This window comes from Doryrhamphus excisus, chromosome 12 (genome assembly GCF_030265055.1).
Source record: "Doryrhamphus excisus isolate RoL2022-K1 chromosome 12, RoL_Dexc_1.0, whole genome shotgun sequence".
Taxonomy (NCBI): Eukaryota; Metazoa; Chordata; class Actinopteri; order Syngnathiformes; family Syngnathidae; genus Doryrhamphus; species Doryrhamphus excisus.
In genome coordinates, this window is record NC_080477.1 from 15245324 (window position 1) to 15262147 (window position 16824).

General features: G+C 44.5%; 1 protein-coding gene across 1 annotated transcript; it reads right to left on the reverse strand.

Moving 5' to 3' along the window:
- Window positions 1–8901: 8901 nt before the first annotated feature.
- On the reverse strand, window positions 8902–15953 carry LOC131139441 (delta-like protein D). Its single transcript, XM_058089073.1, has 12 exons — window positions 15550–15953; window positions 15121–15423; window positions 14446–14506; window positions 13812–14069; window positions 12660–12720; window positions 12420–12550; window positions 12174–12343; window positions 11866–12082; window positions 11574–11753; window positions 10753–11491; window positions 10424–10661; window positions 8902–10340 (listed from the first exon to the last, which is right to left on the reverse strand). Exons 1-12 carry the CDS (start codon window positions 15601–15603, stop codon window positions 10335–10337), a joined length of 2418 nt encoding a protein of 805 aa, XP_057945056.1. The 5' UTR covers window positions 15604–15953; the 3' UTR covers window positions 8902–10334.
- Between the last annotated feature and the right edge of the window lie 871 nt (window positions 15954–16824).

Below are 16824 nucleotides of genomic sequence, written 5' to 3' on the forward strand. Positions count from 1 at the left end.
TTATCATATCCTTTCCTTGGACAACACTAAAGAAATGCTGATACAATGCACTTTCGAAGAGTAGAACTCCACATCATGGCTGGGCGGACCTGTCAACCGGACCCGCCACTGATCAGTGAGAACACAAAATGCTTTCACCATATTAGAAATCTCCCCAAATATGTCAGAGAAACTCGCTAGATTTGTCGCTAGTCGCTTTTGAGAAAATGTCTCCTCAAGGGGGGTTGGGATGTTGACAGACATGTTGGCAACACCGCTCCAGACTGCTGCTAGCTAGTGAGCTAACAAGGAAGCAAGTTAGTTAGCAAGCTTACCAGTTAGCCTCAAATGTATTCCTTCCAAACTTAAGAACCCAAAAACTTACCATTTCCACACGAGATAGGAGGAGAACCTTTTCACTCAATCATGTTGGACAAGCGATAGTCGAACCGCCATACTGCGAGGAATGTACTTTTGTGGTACTTTTGTGATGTAGTGATAAATGTGTGTCTTTTCTGAAGTTTGGACTGCAACATCTTTAAAAACAAAAGCTAGACTATGACAATGTATTTATTATTTAGTTACTTGTTCAGGAAAATGCATTGTTAGTCAATTGTAATGCAAAACTGACATATTGTATTGATGAACAGAAAGAGGGACAGAAGGAGAGAGAAAAATAAAAAGCAAACTTGGCAGGAAACAGGCACAGTTTCCTTTAGGGCACACACTCACACACACACACACACACAGTCTAGCTTCTAATCAGTGGCAGCGTTATCTGGAAGGTATTTATGCTTATTCAGAGGGTTGGAACCTAACCCACTGACACACTCACACTCTAACCCACTCTAGCACATACACACACATGGTTGAAGTTGTTGGTACCTGTACAAAAAAAAAACACAAGAAACTGACCCAAAAAAGTTAACATATAGAAATCAGACATTGCTTTTGAATTGTGGTCCAAGACAACTAAAAAAAAGCAAAATAATGAAACTGTCCTGGACAAAAATGATAGTGGCCTATACCTAATATATCGTTGATCAACCTTTTGAAGCAATTCCCGTAATCAGGAAGTTTTTACTCTCAATGAGACTTCTGAAAGGTATTTTGGTCCACTCCTCTTGATCCAAATACTTGATGGGTGCCTTCTCCAGACTGCATGTTACAAATGTTTGGCCACATTACATTTAAGCATAGCATGCTAGTGAGCAAACTAGTTGACTTAAGAAAGAAAATAAACTTAAGAAAGTGTTTCAAACAGAGTGGGGAAGAAGGAGAAAGTAAGAAGCCAAAAACATAGCACTTCCATACAGAATGGGAAGAGAACCTTTTATCACTATGTCATGTCGGACATGCCATAGCTGACTACATGCAGTATAAAGATAATCCAATGTAGTGTCAAGTTCCATCAGTGTTTTTTGTCATTACTGTCACCTAGTGACCAGGATATTACATATGACTTGTCTTTCAATATTTTTGATTAGTAATGGGCCATAGTCAACCATGAAACAGTGATCATCTATTAAGAGAGAGATGTTTGAAACGCCATGTAACAAGGGACAACTGTACTAATATAGACATAATATACTGTATTATACGTTTGTTATATTATCCTAGATTCTTATGCGTGAAACTGAGTGATAATAATTATAATTAATTTTTTTTAGACCTGCACATTGTACATTTTGGATTGCTTGTAGTGCATGACAGGGACAAAATATTTGCATCACTGCTAAATACAACATTTGTGAAATTAATACAAAAAAATAAAAAATTAAAGCAAAAAAAAAAACTTAAACCATATTAGGAAAGCAGGAAGTGAACAAATGTAACAGCTACTGATTGTAAAAGTACCAGATGGAGGGGTAGGATTTAATAAGCTTTGCTTCTTCCTACTCCTTTTGGACATGTGGAACTGTGAACTGATTATGGGATGCACTCAATTGTAATCTGATGCATGTTCATATGAAATAAAACCATTACCATTACCATAATACAACAGAATATCCAAATTCCAAACTTCAACTAGCTGCTAGCACAAGCTGCTAGTTACCTACTGTAGCTGCTACACACTTACTTGTTATTAAATTTAAGATGTTTGCTTATTATAAATCTTGAAGATGCCACTGGTCCTACTTTACTCAAAATTGAGCATAAAAAATGCAGTTATTGTATTGGACTTGATTGGATTTTGTCGGTGACGCCAATGGTAAACAATGTAGCAGAACAAATAAATATATTTTTTGTATATACAAGGCAATAAACAATATAAAAGGAATGTTTTTATAATTCCTATAAAAGAGTACATCAACTGTGGTACTTGTCACGGAATTTAATATTTGAGTGCAATCACCCAACAGAAGGCTCTGTAAGTAAGGCTGCTGGTGGTGTGTTTGTTCATTGTTGCTCCAGCCTCCTCTCTCCCATCTGCCGCCTAACATTAGCATGGAAACCGGACCTGGAGCATTTTCACACATACACACACTGGCCATTAATCAAGGAGTCAGACCCTAAGTCCATTCCCATACATACTCACCACACTGAAGATGAGGACAAAGAGCATACACACAGACGCAAACATCTAATCACAGAAACATCCCAATGCACACTTTACTCCGTCACGACCACACCTCTTCTTTCAATAGATACGACCTGGGCAACCCTTTTATTTTTTTCAAAGTCTAAGGGACCACTGTTCCCTAATGGCACAACACAGGGGGATTTGTTCTCATCAGCTGCCGTGCTGTTTTTTTATGATGTGAATGCGGTGTCTAGTTGATTGTGACATCTTGAATGGGCACATTGAAGAGTATCAAGCACAAAACACATTGAGTACATTACAGAGAGAAATGCTGCAGATGGTGAATCACGGAAAGAATGAATTAAGCTGCAGCAAGATGGATAAAATTAGGATATCTGACCATAAAGTACACAAATGAAGTGTTGGCCACCAATTCAGCATCTCTTCTTGTTCATCCTTACCCTAGATTGGTGAAGGTTTGTCTGCATATCTTAGCTCATATACTGTACCTTCATTATATGTACGGGAGACTCGCCTCCAGCAATGAGACGTAAGGATGAAGAATTTACATTTTCTCAGCATTGAAGGAAATCGTCTCACAGAGTAAATTTATTCCGTCCTCAGCCCCATCGCCATAAATCGGCCAGCCACTTTTGTCACAGCTTTGCCACTCCGCTCTGTCATGACTCCACCCATGAGGGCCTCGAGGGGGTCTCTTTTTTTTCGATGTGACACAAACGTTCATTTAGACTTGAGGAAGAGCTGTGGCCGGTGGTCAAAGTGCAAAGGTCAAAGCCACTGTGGTCTCGCCAAAAAACATGTTTTTGGCAGTAACGGAGAAATTCATACACTGATTATGACCACATTTTGCATTAATATCTAATAAAGTATGACGATGAGAGGGATAGCATTTTGTATCCTGAAGTTCAAGGGTCAATTTGACTGTGACATCATAATGTTATGGACTTGTAGGGACTCTTCATCACATAAAACCCGATTAAGTACTATGACGTTCATTTAAGTGTTGCCTTTATATACTTATAATTTAACTAACCCCCTGTCCTAGTCATTGAAAAAAATAGTAGGTGTCACAAGTCATATTTTGTCATATTAATTAATTAAAGTATTAAAAATAAGATAACAATGTTACTTGTTAGAAGTGTTCTCGCAAGTCAGTTGGTTTAAGTAACTATTGTTAGTCTCAGTCAAGTGTTGGAATTTCACATTGTATGAATACATGCATGTTTCCTAACATTATTGACATATTTGTTCAGATATGGCCTTGTCATAAGATCCACCGGTCGTCCATGGTTTCAAGAGAACATCTCACAGGCCTGAATCGTCTACATCAACGAAAAAGTGGAACACCTTACATCACAAGACAGGTAAGAGCCTCTACTCACCTGCTGCTCACTAAAACATAAAAAGACAAACTGTAAAGATGAAGAGATAGAGAGAGACATCTGCTGTCTCTCTCTCTCTCTCCCCTCCTGTGTGTCCTCTGTGGCAACATCTGCTTCCTTCGCTGCTCTTTCCCATCATGCAGTGGGCGTGCCCTTTGTGTTGCCTTGTGCAGCCTTATTGTTCTAACCAATCATTGTCCCCCACCAAGCTGTTCCCACGATGCACCAGTAATGACCAGAAGGCGCTGATGGGAGCTGGTGTCTCTGATGGAATGGCTCCTTCTTTACAACCACTTTAATCCCCCAGGGAGAGATGACAATAAACAAAACAACAAAAAAAAAGAAGAAAACAAAAACAAGGAGAACTGAGAAATGGTGTTTTGTTTACGATGAGCCTACCAGACAGTTGAGATGCTGATTGTGTAGCATTGGACAAAACGCAATCGGTAGTTATATTCTGCAGATATCCACCGAGATAGAGTGGGCAAAAAAAAAGCAGAGGAGGAGGGGCAGATCCAGGATCAGTAAGTCAACAAGAGAGATGGAGCTCTGGGAAAAGATCAGAGTCGAGTCCCTGGGGAACGGCGACAGATGAAGTCGCTGAATAAGCTGTCTGTCATTGTGCGACTCGGGCCGCTGTGGTCACTTGGTTTGTTCACATGCAACAATGGAGCATGGCTGAGAGAAACATCGATGTTTTCCCACAAGATTTAGCACCAAAAATCTGGAGTCATTGATGCTCTGCATGGGGATTTGACCTGGTGACAAATTGTGATGCTAATAAAATAGGAAAGAGTAGAGAGATTGTGATGACCCAAAGGCAAACAGGAAATGCACAAAAAGTCAGAAGATAGGAGATTAAGCAAGTAGACATTATCCCATGACATGGGACCCAATCAGTATAAAAATACATACAATTCATTTCTTTTTAGTCATTTTTCATTGTGTATTATGTTATTGTTTATACAATATAATATATATATTTTTCTGTGATGTAGCCCCTGTTTCAACCACATGAAAGTACCCGAAAAAGGTCTGGATTCTTTAGTGGTGTGTTTGTGCATGTCAGAGCTGATGTGTTGGGAAAGATTATTTGGGACACCGCACTTAAAGGGGACATATTTGCGGTGCGCGCACAGGGCGGAAAGCAGAGCGGAAGCAGTGCGCAATTGCGCACACACGCGGCTTCAAGGGAACATTGCTATTAGGCACTTTTAGTCGACAGCAGAGCTAGCAAGCAGTCAACTGGAGTGCGGTTTCACTAGAACATTCACACAATATGTATTTCTTTTTTACACAGTTTTTTTTTTAATGTTTTTAGTGAAAAATTTGCAAAAATTAACATTAGCATGAATCGGCCAGCTTTTGACTTATTACAAATTCATTCATTCATTTTCTACCGCTTATCCTCACAAGGGTCGCAGGGAGTGCTGGAGCCTATCCCAGCTGTCTTTGGGCGAGAGGCGGGGTACACCCTGGACTGGTCACCAGCCAATCACAAACAACCATTCACACTCACACAGACTCGATCTCCTCCATCCAAACCTATCTTCTCCATCTGTCTCTCTCACACCAACTACCCTCATGTCCTCCTTCACTACATCCATAAAGCTCCTCTTTGGTCTTCCTCTACGCCTCCTACCTGGCAGCTCTAAACGAAGCATCCTTCTACCAATATATTCACTATCTCTCCTGTGGACATGTCCCAACCATCTCAGTCTGGCCTCTCTGACTTTATCTCCAAGGCATCTAACATGTAATGTCCCTCTGATGTACTCGTTTCTGATCCTATCCATCCTGGTCACTCCCAATGAGAACCTCAGCATCCTCATCTCTGTTACCTCCAGTTCTGCTTCCTGTCTTTTCTTCAGTGGCACTGTCTCTAGACCAACAACATGGCTAGTCTCACCACAGTTTTGTATACCTTTCCTTTCATTTTAGCTGAAACTGACTCCATCTCCACTCGTTCCATCCTTCATGCACACGCTTCTTCACCGCCTTTTCACAATCTCCATTGTTCTAGACTGTTCACCCAAAGTACTTAAAATTCTCCACCTTCTGTATCTCTTCTTCCTGTAACCTCACTGTTCCACAATTTAATCCATCCATCAACCTTCTAGTGCCATGTCTGTTTGGGGACATGGGGAGCTTATTTTGGATGAAAAGCAGACTGCACAGGGAATTGGTCACCAGAAAATCAGCCGGCACATATAGAGACAGACAATCATTCACACTCACATTCAACCCGGAACCCAACCCACACTGCCTGCAACTGAAATCAGGCACTTCAATTTCTTATAAATAAAGTCGTAATTCAGACTGTTCAAGTTGTTATTCAAATGTGCAAATGTTGTAAAGCAGTGACATGGACAAGAAATCAGAGAAATTCTGTGGATCTTCATTGCTGCATCCACACAACAGTTACTATTTTATTTCAGCGGTGTTGCTTTATGTCTCAAGTGATGTCATTTGTCTATGTGCAGCTATACATAACAGTATTGCTGGAAGAAGTACGTATAGGCATGTAACATGCAGTACTATAGTTTACTCGGTATGTAGCCAACCTCAGTAATTGGTGGCCTGCCAAATTTCAAGTCTTATAGAAGCACGACTGAGATTCACCACAAGCCTTCAGTTTGCATTTTGGTCAGAATGAGTGAGGATATGTCCAAGAGAAGTTCAAAGAGTGCTGCATATGGCATATAAGCATATGGCATCCAGTGACCAGGGCTTTGTGTGACTATTGACACCAGAGAGAGGATGCGCGTGTGTACGGCTGTTCAGGGCGGCAGGACGGTCTAGTGGCAACAAAGGATGGACCCTAAGCCTGTCTCCTGTGATTTTCCAACTCAGCGAAAAAGCTATTGTTGCAGTGAAAAAAAAGTGAAGTTAAAAAGCTTAGCATGGTATGTGCTAACAACCACCCGCCGCTTGTGTAATACAAGCAAATACTTTTTGAGCGGTCACAGTCGCAGTCTTTGAGAGGCGCATATCCCGCTATAGCCTGCCTAGCAGCGCTGGCCCAGTGTGGAGAGTAGCTTGAATGATGTGACATCATGAGTCACATCATTGTGTCACACTAATGTATTTGTGTGTCGGGAAATTTCACACAAACATAAGCAGTTTTTAAATGGTTGTTATAGAGCGAATCTATGATTAATGTTTGCAGTGGATTCATTTGAAAGCACCTGATGTCACAAGTTGCTCTCAATAAAACCATCCTAAAATCATCCTATTTTCTAAGTGTACCAGTTAGGCCTTTGCACCCCGAGTGATGAAGTGGATGAACTTAAGTGTTTAAGCGTGTTTCCATTACGGGTATACTTCCTTCCAAACTCATGACATGGCGTCCGCACGTAGCATGTGAATGATGAGCTGTCTTAAAATCATGAAACATGAAGGTTGTCCTTCAGTACCTGTAGATTTCCATCCATCCATTTTCTATGCCGCTTATCCTCACTAGGGTCGTGGTTATGCTGGAGCCTATCCCAGCTGACCTCAGACGAGAGGCGGGGTACACGCTGGACTGGTCGCCGGCCAATCACAGGGTACATATAACATATGCATGCTAAGTTAATTGGCAACTCCAAAATTGTCCATAGGTATGAATGTGAGTGTGAATGGTTGTTTGTCTATATGTGACCTGTGATTGGCTGGCGACCAGTCCAGGGTGTACCCCGCCCCTCGCCGGAAAACAGCTGGGATAGGCTCCAGCATACCCCATGACCCTAATAAGGATAAGTGGCATAGAAAAATGGATGGATGGGTCTTCTTCTGAAACAGTGGGGCCGCCATGTTTGTTTACAAGTGGGCTCAAGGGCAGTTACAACAGGCCACACGTCACAGAAAAGGCGCAGAGATATCAGATTTATTGGTATGACAGTCCGATAGTAGATGCTCATATTTCTGTGAAACCTCTTAAATTAAAGTTAAAGGGCTACACCTTCATGATATGTTGATTGTTCTGTTTCAAATCCACTGGGGGTGTATAAAGTTGAAAAATTCAAATACTTCTGAATCGAACCAATAAAGGCTTTGTCCAACTTCTCATTCACATCTATATGAGTATTGAGGGGACTTCAAGTCAAATTATTTTCTTTGATGACTAATTCAACACACCCAGTGGTCACCAAATGACACACATACGCACTGATACACACACACACACACACACTCACCATCGTCAGGCTGGGAGAACCAGAACTAAATCCAGACTGTGGTTTCCCTCTGTAGCTATAAATATCCTCTTGCTTTAAACAAGATCTCACACACATATGTACCCTCCCATATACACACAGACAGACAGATACTAGGACAAAACATTCATTGACAAACCTGTCAAGAAACATAACTAATAGAAACATAGAGCTACTGTATGTCTGTCATATGCCCACACATACAGTTCACATTCACACACAATCAGACACGCATGCAAACACACAAAGAGATGACTCTGGTTTTGCAAATTGGTCTATGATTATGGGGTGTGTCTTTGTCTCATTTAGTGGTTCCACAAGGAGACAGTCTTCTGCCCTGTGTCTCTCAAACACACACACAAGTACCACGGTCCTATCACTTGGCAACAACAAATTGGTCTACTTGAATCTCCTCTTCATTCATTAATTCATTCATTTTCTACCGCTTTTTCCTCACAAGGGTGCGGGGGTGCTGGAACCTATCCCAGCTGTCTTCGGGCGAGAGGCGGGGTACACCCTGGACTGGTTGCAAGTCAATCACAGGGCACATATAGACAAACAACCATTCATACTCACATTCATACCTATGGACAATTTGGAGTCGCCAATTAACCTAGCATGTTTTTGGAATGTGGGAGGAAACCGGAGTACCCGGAGAAAACCCACGGGGAGAACATGCAAACTCCACACAGAGATGACCGAGGGTGGAATTGAACCCTGGTCTCCTAGCTGTGAGGTCTGCACGCTAACTACTAGACCGCTCTCCTCTTCATATATTTGTTTTAACATTTTACTCCACCTATATTAAAATGAATAACAGCACCCATGTGCCGTGTTGACAAACATTCCGACAACAGATGTACTAATATTTCCTCTTTTATTTTGGAAAAATATTGCGCTGTTTTCCAGTAATAAAAATGACAGGCTCTGTACATACGACTTCTCTCTTAAATACAACACAGTCACAGTGGTCTCAAGTGCCTAACACACACATACATACATACATGCATACATACATACATGCATACATACATACATACATACATACATACATACATACATACATACATACATACATACATACATACATACATACATTATCTGTCAAATAAAAATAAAAAACAATCCAAAACTTAAATTATAACACAAAATATCACACCAAATTGGAACACAAATAACATAATTAAATTAAAAGAACATCTTTGTTTCAATAATAAAAAATAACATTAAAAACACGAATCGTATGATGCTAACCACTGATGGGCAGGCAAGGAAATGGCGGCTAAATGATGATTGACTAACAGTGGAAGACACAGGTGTCAGTCCACCTTGTCTGCGCTCAGACACGCACGCACACGCACACCTCCATAGTGCAATGAGGTCTTGGCAGTTGGGACAACTCCTTCATAGCTTGACAAAGACACGACAACATCAGAGGTCGGGACAAACAACTTGAAATGATGATAGTGATTGATGTACTGGTATTACTTTCAGTGACTTTTTGCTTGGAAATTCCGCAATAATGATGTTTCTCAAGTCACTAACGTGTATCCACACCTTCAGGGGCCAGTATGGCCCAACAGGATCCATGTTGGATCGATTTGCAGTCACTACTGGAGTTTTCAGTTCTGTCAGTTCCGCTGAGAACCAGCTCAGCCGACACAGTCTGTCGATGCCGCAGAGATAAAGACGAGTAGTTGGCCCACCATTACCATGACTACACACTCTCCTCTGCAGCACGGCACAGTACATACAATGTCATTTATGACAGCTTTGTACTTTAATAACCATAGCACATAATAGCACTACAACACATAAGGTCTCAGTACTCCAATGGTACTACTATGTTCATTCAATCAGTACTCCAAGGTACTACAATTTCATATGTCAACATCCACGTCAATGCTCCCTTTTTGTCAGGAGACAAGGAATGGAATCCACCTTGATGCCAATATTTCAGTCCGGCGCTCTTGCAAAGTCCAACACTGACTCAAGTTTGTACAATGTCTGCACAATGTCTTCAGGTGCTGTGACGGTGAGAGCCACATCCTGGTCTGAGGTCAGCAATGTTCACTATTCACCGACTCGCACTGTCCTTACGGGCACCTTGGCTCCAAAAATCCAAATTCCAGGGAACAGCAGCAAACCGCAGGAGTAAAACCTCCCGGAGACAAGCTGAGCTGTACTGCTCAGGGCTAGCAAGGACCACTGGGAAACTGGTCCAGATGAGTATCATACCTACAAGACAGATCACGATCATAGTTTTAGAACATGTGAAAACATACTAAGACGGGCTTATAAAGTCATAACAGTAGTCTCACCTCTGTAGCGATTAAACACTCGTCTTTCTGGTCCAACATGACGTACACAGACTGGTACTTGTTGTCAGCACCAGCACCGCATTGGTATTCGATGTCACAGCTTGACTGGTATTTAATATCACAGCTTGATTGGTATTTAAGATCACTGGCGCCGTGTTGATTCAGGTCATAGGATGATTGACACTTGGTTTCGCTGCAGCTTGGTGACTCTTCTGCTTGTTTTTCGTCTGAGGCTTCACTGCAGGTCAGAGAACAATGCACATTAGGAATTGAACATTATTTAACTCCTTAATGAGTAGGATTTTAAAGTGTATTTGAACAGTATTTACCTGTTTTGTCTTTTTCTGAGCCTTTCCTCGTTATCAGACTCATCCAGCATCTCACATTTAACCTCAGGCCCGTCGTGCTCCTCCTGTTTGCCCAGCGACGCCTCCTCAGGCCTCAGCTCATGGACAAGGTTGTACTCCACGCTGGAGTAGCGAGTCTTAAAGCCGTGCTTCTCCGATCCACCGAGTCCATTAAGCCCACTGATCCCACTCAGACCACCAAGCGACCCGGTTAGGTCTGAGTGGTAATCCGCCTTTTTGTTGGTGTTTTTGATAGAAGTAGTCATCGCGGCACTCAGCTCCTTGTCGCTTCGGAGACAATTGTTGGTGGTCGTCAGGTTGTTCATTGTCTCGTGGCTGTCGCTATGGACGCTGTCGCCACGGTGACTGTGTCGCTCTTGCAGTTTGACACGTATGTAGACCACCAGCACAGAGCAACTGATGAGAATCACCAGAACGAGGAAGACGCCGGCGCACACGGCTGTCCACGGGAATCCGCTGTCATCATCGTCGGCATCGTCAAGAATTTCACTTTCCAGGGAGGAATAGCGTCTGTCCGGTCCATCCACCACTGGTTGACCTTTGGGGACCTCTGGTAAGAGGAACTGGCAGTTGTGTCCACCGTAGCCTGGCACACAGGCGCACACGTAGCGGCTGCTGCGTTCGTGGCAAGTGGCGCCATTGTGGCAGGGATTGTGAGCACAGCGGGAGATGGGAGAGCTGCAGTTTTTGCCGGTATATCCTGCAAAAGAAGTCTCATTTAGGAGTCTCTTCGTGGATATAAAATCTAACTCAAGGTAGTCAATATCAAGACATGCTCATACCTGGAGGACAGGTGCAAGTGTAGCCATTTGCCGCCTCCTGACACGTCCCGCCGTTCTGACAAGGAAACAACAGACAGTGTCCGGAGACGCTGCTGCTGCTGATGTCCTCACAAATGGAACCAGAAAACCCTTCAGGACACTGACAGAGGTATGAATTCACCAGGTCCACACATTCTGCACCTGCACGGGTAAAAAAAGGAAGCCATTTGTGTTAAAATCAGCGGTATTCCTCACGGCATTGTTTATGTGTTTGGCGATGTCACACTAATTGACAACTAGGAGGAGCACCTACCGTTCAAACAAGGATTGGACGAGCAGTGGTCAATTTTTTTCTCGCAGTTGAATCCAGCGTATCCCATGGGGCACTGGCAGAAGTAGCCCCCCTCAGGGTTGTCAACACAGCGACCGTCATTGAAGCAAGGCCCATCCGCACAGCTCGTGGCACTCAGCTCACAGTTGTTGCCATAGAAACCAGGTGGGCAGGTACACTTATACCCACCATCATGGTCCTACGGTACATTAGAGGGAATGTAAACATTGATGACTTCCACTCTTGTTTAAAAGAACTTCTTTCAGCATCTATTTTTGATTGGTACTTACAGAGCAACTGCCACCATTGCGACAGGGATTTCCGGAACATTCATTGACCTGGATCTCGCAGCTGGCACCCGTATAACCAGGTGGACAGGAGCAAGTGTAGCTGCCCTGGCCAGTGTTGGTACAGGTGGCGCCGTTGAGGCAAGGCTTGTGATGTGTGCAGTAGTTGAGATCTGAAACAAGGACAGATTATATTAAATACACATCTCTAACTTCTATTTTAGCAGGCCAAAAATCCGCACGACTCACCCTGGTTGCAGAAGAGACCGCCCCATCCCTCCTGGCAGTTACACTGCCAGGGTTGTTGGCAGGTACCATGGAGGCATCCCGGGTAACGAATACAGTCATCGCAGTAACGCCCGCTGAATCCAACACGACACCTGAGAACCGATATAAATCAAATGCTGTCAGTAACAAAGCCGGGGCAGACTCACCAAAAGGGGAGTTTTCTCCGAAATTCATTCAAGTGTCATTCATTTATCAGCTTACTTGCATTCTCCGGGTTTCTCACAGAAGCCATGATCTTCATCGCAGCCAGGAAGACAGATTGCTGCAAAAGAGAAGGAAAAACAAAAAGGTCAGTAAAGCACAATGTCACCTCCTTATCTATTTGATTGTTCTTCCCTCCTGCCATTTCCTTAACCTGCCCACCTGTCTTTCATTTTGTACTTTTAGCCACTGATAAGACATCTATAAAACACAGCTGCCGCAACGCAAAAGAGTCAAATGGCGAAAGCAGTTAAAGGCACGGAGGTCATTTCTGATAAAGACCACACAATTTGCTGGACTGTTTACCTTCAGGACTTAGCAACTATAGCCGCTTTGGACTCCAAAGGAGGGGGAAGCAGCCAACAAACCCCTCTCTAACATGGTTGCTCTCCAACACAAAAGCATCCCACACAAAGCCGCCTTTCTCCCCCTTGACTGTGGCTCTGAAGTCCCTTTTCTCACACTTTCCCCCTCCAACTCCACACCTCCACCGCCCATCTCTCATCCCATTCTCTTCCATCGTTCTGTCCTATTTCTCTTCCTCTCTCCTTCAGCATCCCTGTTTTCCTCCTCCCATCGCTCCTCTCCCCCACACCCACCACCACCACCACCACCACCTCTCCCCCAGGGCCAGCTGGTCTGTGTGTAGCTAACCACCAGACAGCTGCTCCATTGTCTCCTCACACCGAGCAGCTGCCCCCTGCACAACAATACACAGCCCTGCTTGGCCAATCATGGGCCCGGGCCACAACAATGCAGGACCCCCACTTGGCCAATCGGGGAGGAGATTTGGGGGCGAGGAGGCCCCAGTGGTCTAATGGAAGGCACGCGGCGTGTGAATTACTGAGGAGCCACTGCGGCTCATTAGAATGGAGGCCTCTGGTGCTTGGGGATAACTAACTGACGCCTGTTGCACACGGGCCCTGCATTCTGAGGGAGGGGTTGGTGGGGGGGTGGGGGGGCTCCCTGAACAGTAGCGACAGCCAAGTGACTGTTGGGGGAAGCTAACTTTTTAAACGACTAACGACTGGATGCCAGTTGAAGCTATTATCATGGGTCGGGCTTTGAGGCATTATCTACATAAGCTTTGGCGATTTCTATATTAACTTCTGAGAAGATGAATAACGATGTCCCCCCCATTTAGAGACTTACGCTCAGTGCAGTACTGTCCCTTCCAGCCAGAGTTGCAAATGATCTCGCCACGCTCTCCACAGGTGAAGTGTCCGAAGGCGTCATCTCTGGGCCGACAGAACACAGAGCAGCCCTCGCCGTAGTAGTGCTCATCGCACAGGAAGCGGTAGGAGTAACGTAGCTCTGTCCTGCCAGCTGTCTGCATGTCTTTGGACCATTCCTCTCCGACGGTCAGGTGACGCTGAGTGGTGATACGGCTGATAAGACGCTCTGGGTTGTCTGCAAAGGTAAAACACAGGAATACATTATTTTTAAAATAATATAAAACACATGATTCTAGCTAATACTGCTATATCTCGCAACCAGCCACTTCTCTTTTATCACACTCGTGGGTGGTTAGTCGTCATTAGTGCCGTGATAAGATAACACATGCAGGTGACACCTGCACAAAGTGGGCCTTTATCTTGCATCGTCTTCATGTTTGTCTCACCTATGCAGCACATTGACTTTATAGTAAGATGACCGCAATTTAACCACCATTAGCACAAAACGACATCAGAGTGGTGTTATTCTTTGCTAAAATGTGATACTAAAGAGGAAAAACAATGCCACTATTAGCCTGCTGCTGTCTTCGAGTTACACTGCTGCCACCCACCTGTTGCCAGGTCGTCCAGGGAGTCTGTGTGCAGAGCTTCAATGATCAGTGAAAATGTCCCCTAGGGGAGAAAAAAAAGGAGAGACAAGCAGAGTCAACAGCTGCCGGGCCTGCAGAGCTGCATGCAGAAGAAAAAAAAAGGGGGGGGGGTATTGGGGAGGCCTCCCATAAACTTAACAGCGGCATTGCCTATCTTGATTAGGGCCCTAATAAGGCTCACTATACCTGCTGCCCTTTCATGACCATGCTAGTGTCTCACTAGCGCACCGCAGCGAAGCAAACGAGGCGGAATTTCACGCTGCGCTGCCAATGATGTGCCAACTCGGGGGATGTTAAATTTCCCACCACGCCTGGTCGGAGGAGAGAGGCGTTTGGTGAAAACACCCCCCTCCTCTTCCACCGACACCCCCTCAATACCCCCCCAACCCCCTATCCCACAAACATACACACTCTACTACAATAGACCTTCTCACACACTCCTGACAAAGACCCTCATAATTTTGGGAGCATCTGCGCTGTGCACCCTTTGGAGTAAATATGTTCCGATTTAATTAAATCATATAAATATAAACATTAAATAAACCGTTATTTTTTTAAATAGATGAGGTGTATACGTCACCAGGAATTATATTTGTATACTGCCTGCGGATGGAGAATTCGACGTGAGGGACTCACCGGCCATGTGAAGCCGAAATTGAAACGCACTGGGTTGGTGAAGGTGTCCGCGTTGGTCTCCGGCACCTGGAAGGAGTTGGAGCCCAGTACGGGGGTCACTGCTCCGCCGTAGGTGCATGGGGGTTCGGGGGATACGTTGGCCTGGTAATGCTTCAGACAGATCCGGAAGAAAGTCTTGCACTCGCACTGCTGGTGGCCCGGCTGATGAGCCGAACCGACGGGGCAACAGTTGGCGTTTCCAGTCACCCCTTTCTTGTTGAGAAACTCCTGCAGTTTCAACTCAAACACCCCCGAGCACAAAACCTAAAAAATTGTAGCACAAATATTAAATCATTGAATTCAGTTTTCAGAACGCTAGAACTTTAAAAATGACACCAAATCGGTGCGTAAAAGCGCAGTGAATGCGTATTAATATTTGTGACACATTACCTGGCAGGTGAAAAGGGAGAGAGTGACAACCAAGGGCAGGCACAGGCGTCCCATTGTGTTGACAGCCCCTTCAAAATAAGCGCTGAAAGCTCCACAGGTTGCTGCAGCCCAACTCAAACAATCATGGAGAAAGTTGTATGTTGTCCTTTGGGTCAGAACTGTCACTTTTCCTTGTGGCTCGCTTCTACTTTTCCATACGATTTTGTTAGTTTTTTTAAAAAAATTAAAAATAATCCTCAAAATAATGATCCTCGGAGGAAATCCTCGTAGGAAATAATTCCAAATAGTCTTGCGTAAAAAAGCAGCTGGGCGTCCTTCTTGTTTTTCCCACTTGCTTAATGATAAAATGCTGGTTCCACACACACACAAAACAAGTTTCAAAAGTCTTTTGTGGTCTCTCTCGGGTTAACTGTGCGTGTGTCTGATGGCTCTCCAGTCCTGCGCAAGCTTTTATACCACAGGAGTACGCGCAGGGTAATAAGATGCAAATAAGCCCCTCTGCGCCTCTTCTTCTCCTCCCTCCACCACCACAAGTCCGCCCCGGAGCCACCACACGCACACACAAGTGTGTGTGTGTGTGGGGGGGGGGGGGGTGCACACAACTTTTTTTTAAGCCCACCCCCTCCTCTCTTTTCTCTCTTTCTCTCCAAAGGGACACGCCAAATGGCTATAGAGAGCTGTTAAATGTACAACAACCCCTCGCTTCCCCCCGGGTGCCTCCATCCTGCATTTACATTCCGACAAATTCTTGAGTCCATGAAAGCATCGAGCACACTGCCAGTTGGACCGGGCCTGATACCGAGGAGTTATTATACTGTAGCCGACGGTGAAGCCAGCCCGGTGCACCCCCGGGCGTTGGCCCATGATGCAAGCGTTCACGCCGGACCATCTGCCGGGCCACATTCCTATGGTGTTAGCCCTGCCGTGGCTTTCACATGTTCACACTCCGCAAGGCGTCTTTTAATGAGCTTAGCTTTGGACATTATATGTGCAGGTTAACACCTGTTAGTCAGTCAATGACCTGTGTCGTCATTCACCTTATTGACTGATGATGTTCAGCAAAAAAGTTGCGCATTGAGGCACCAAATACGCACGCATGTGCAAACGTCCTCCTCGCTGCATGTCTCTTTTTAGGTGAAGGCAGTAAAAAGAGACTTGGTGGCGTGTCACTCGCGTGGCTGTCATTAAGGGAATTTGGGTGGGTTGGTGGGGGGGTGTGGAGAAGAGAGGAGAGGAGGGAGGCACATACAGGGAGTAAAGTTTTTCTCTTTGTGC

What these genes read in the sequence shown, in the direction of transcription:
- LOC131139441 (XM_058089073.1), bottom strand. Translation starts at nt 15,603, where the DNA reads ATGGGACGCCTGTGCCTGCCCTTGGTTGTCACTCTCTCCCTTTTCACC. An exon ending in CCTGGACGACCTGGCAACAG is followed by an intron (nt 14,070 to 14,445) that starts GTGGGTGGCAGC and finishes TTACCTTTGCAG; the next exon opens with ACAACCCAGAGCGTCTTATC. An exon ending in CGGTCTCTTCTGCAACCAGG is followed by an intron (nt 12,344 to 12,419) that starts GTGAGTCGTGCG and finishes TCCTTGTTTCAG; the next exon opens with ATCTCAACTACTGCACACAT.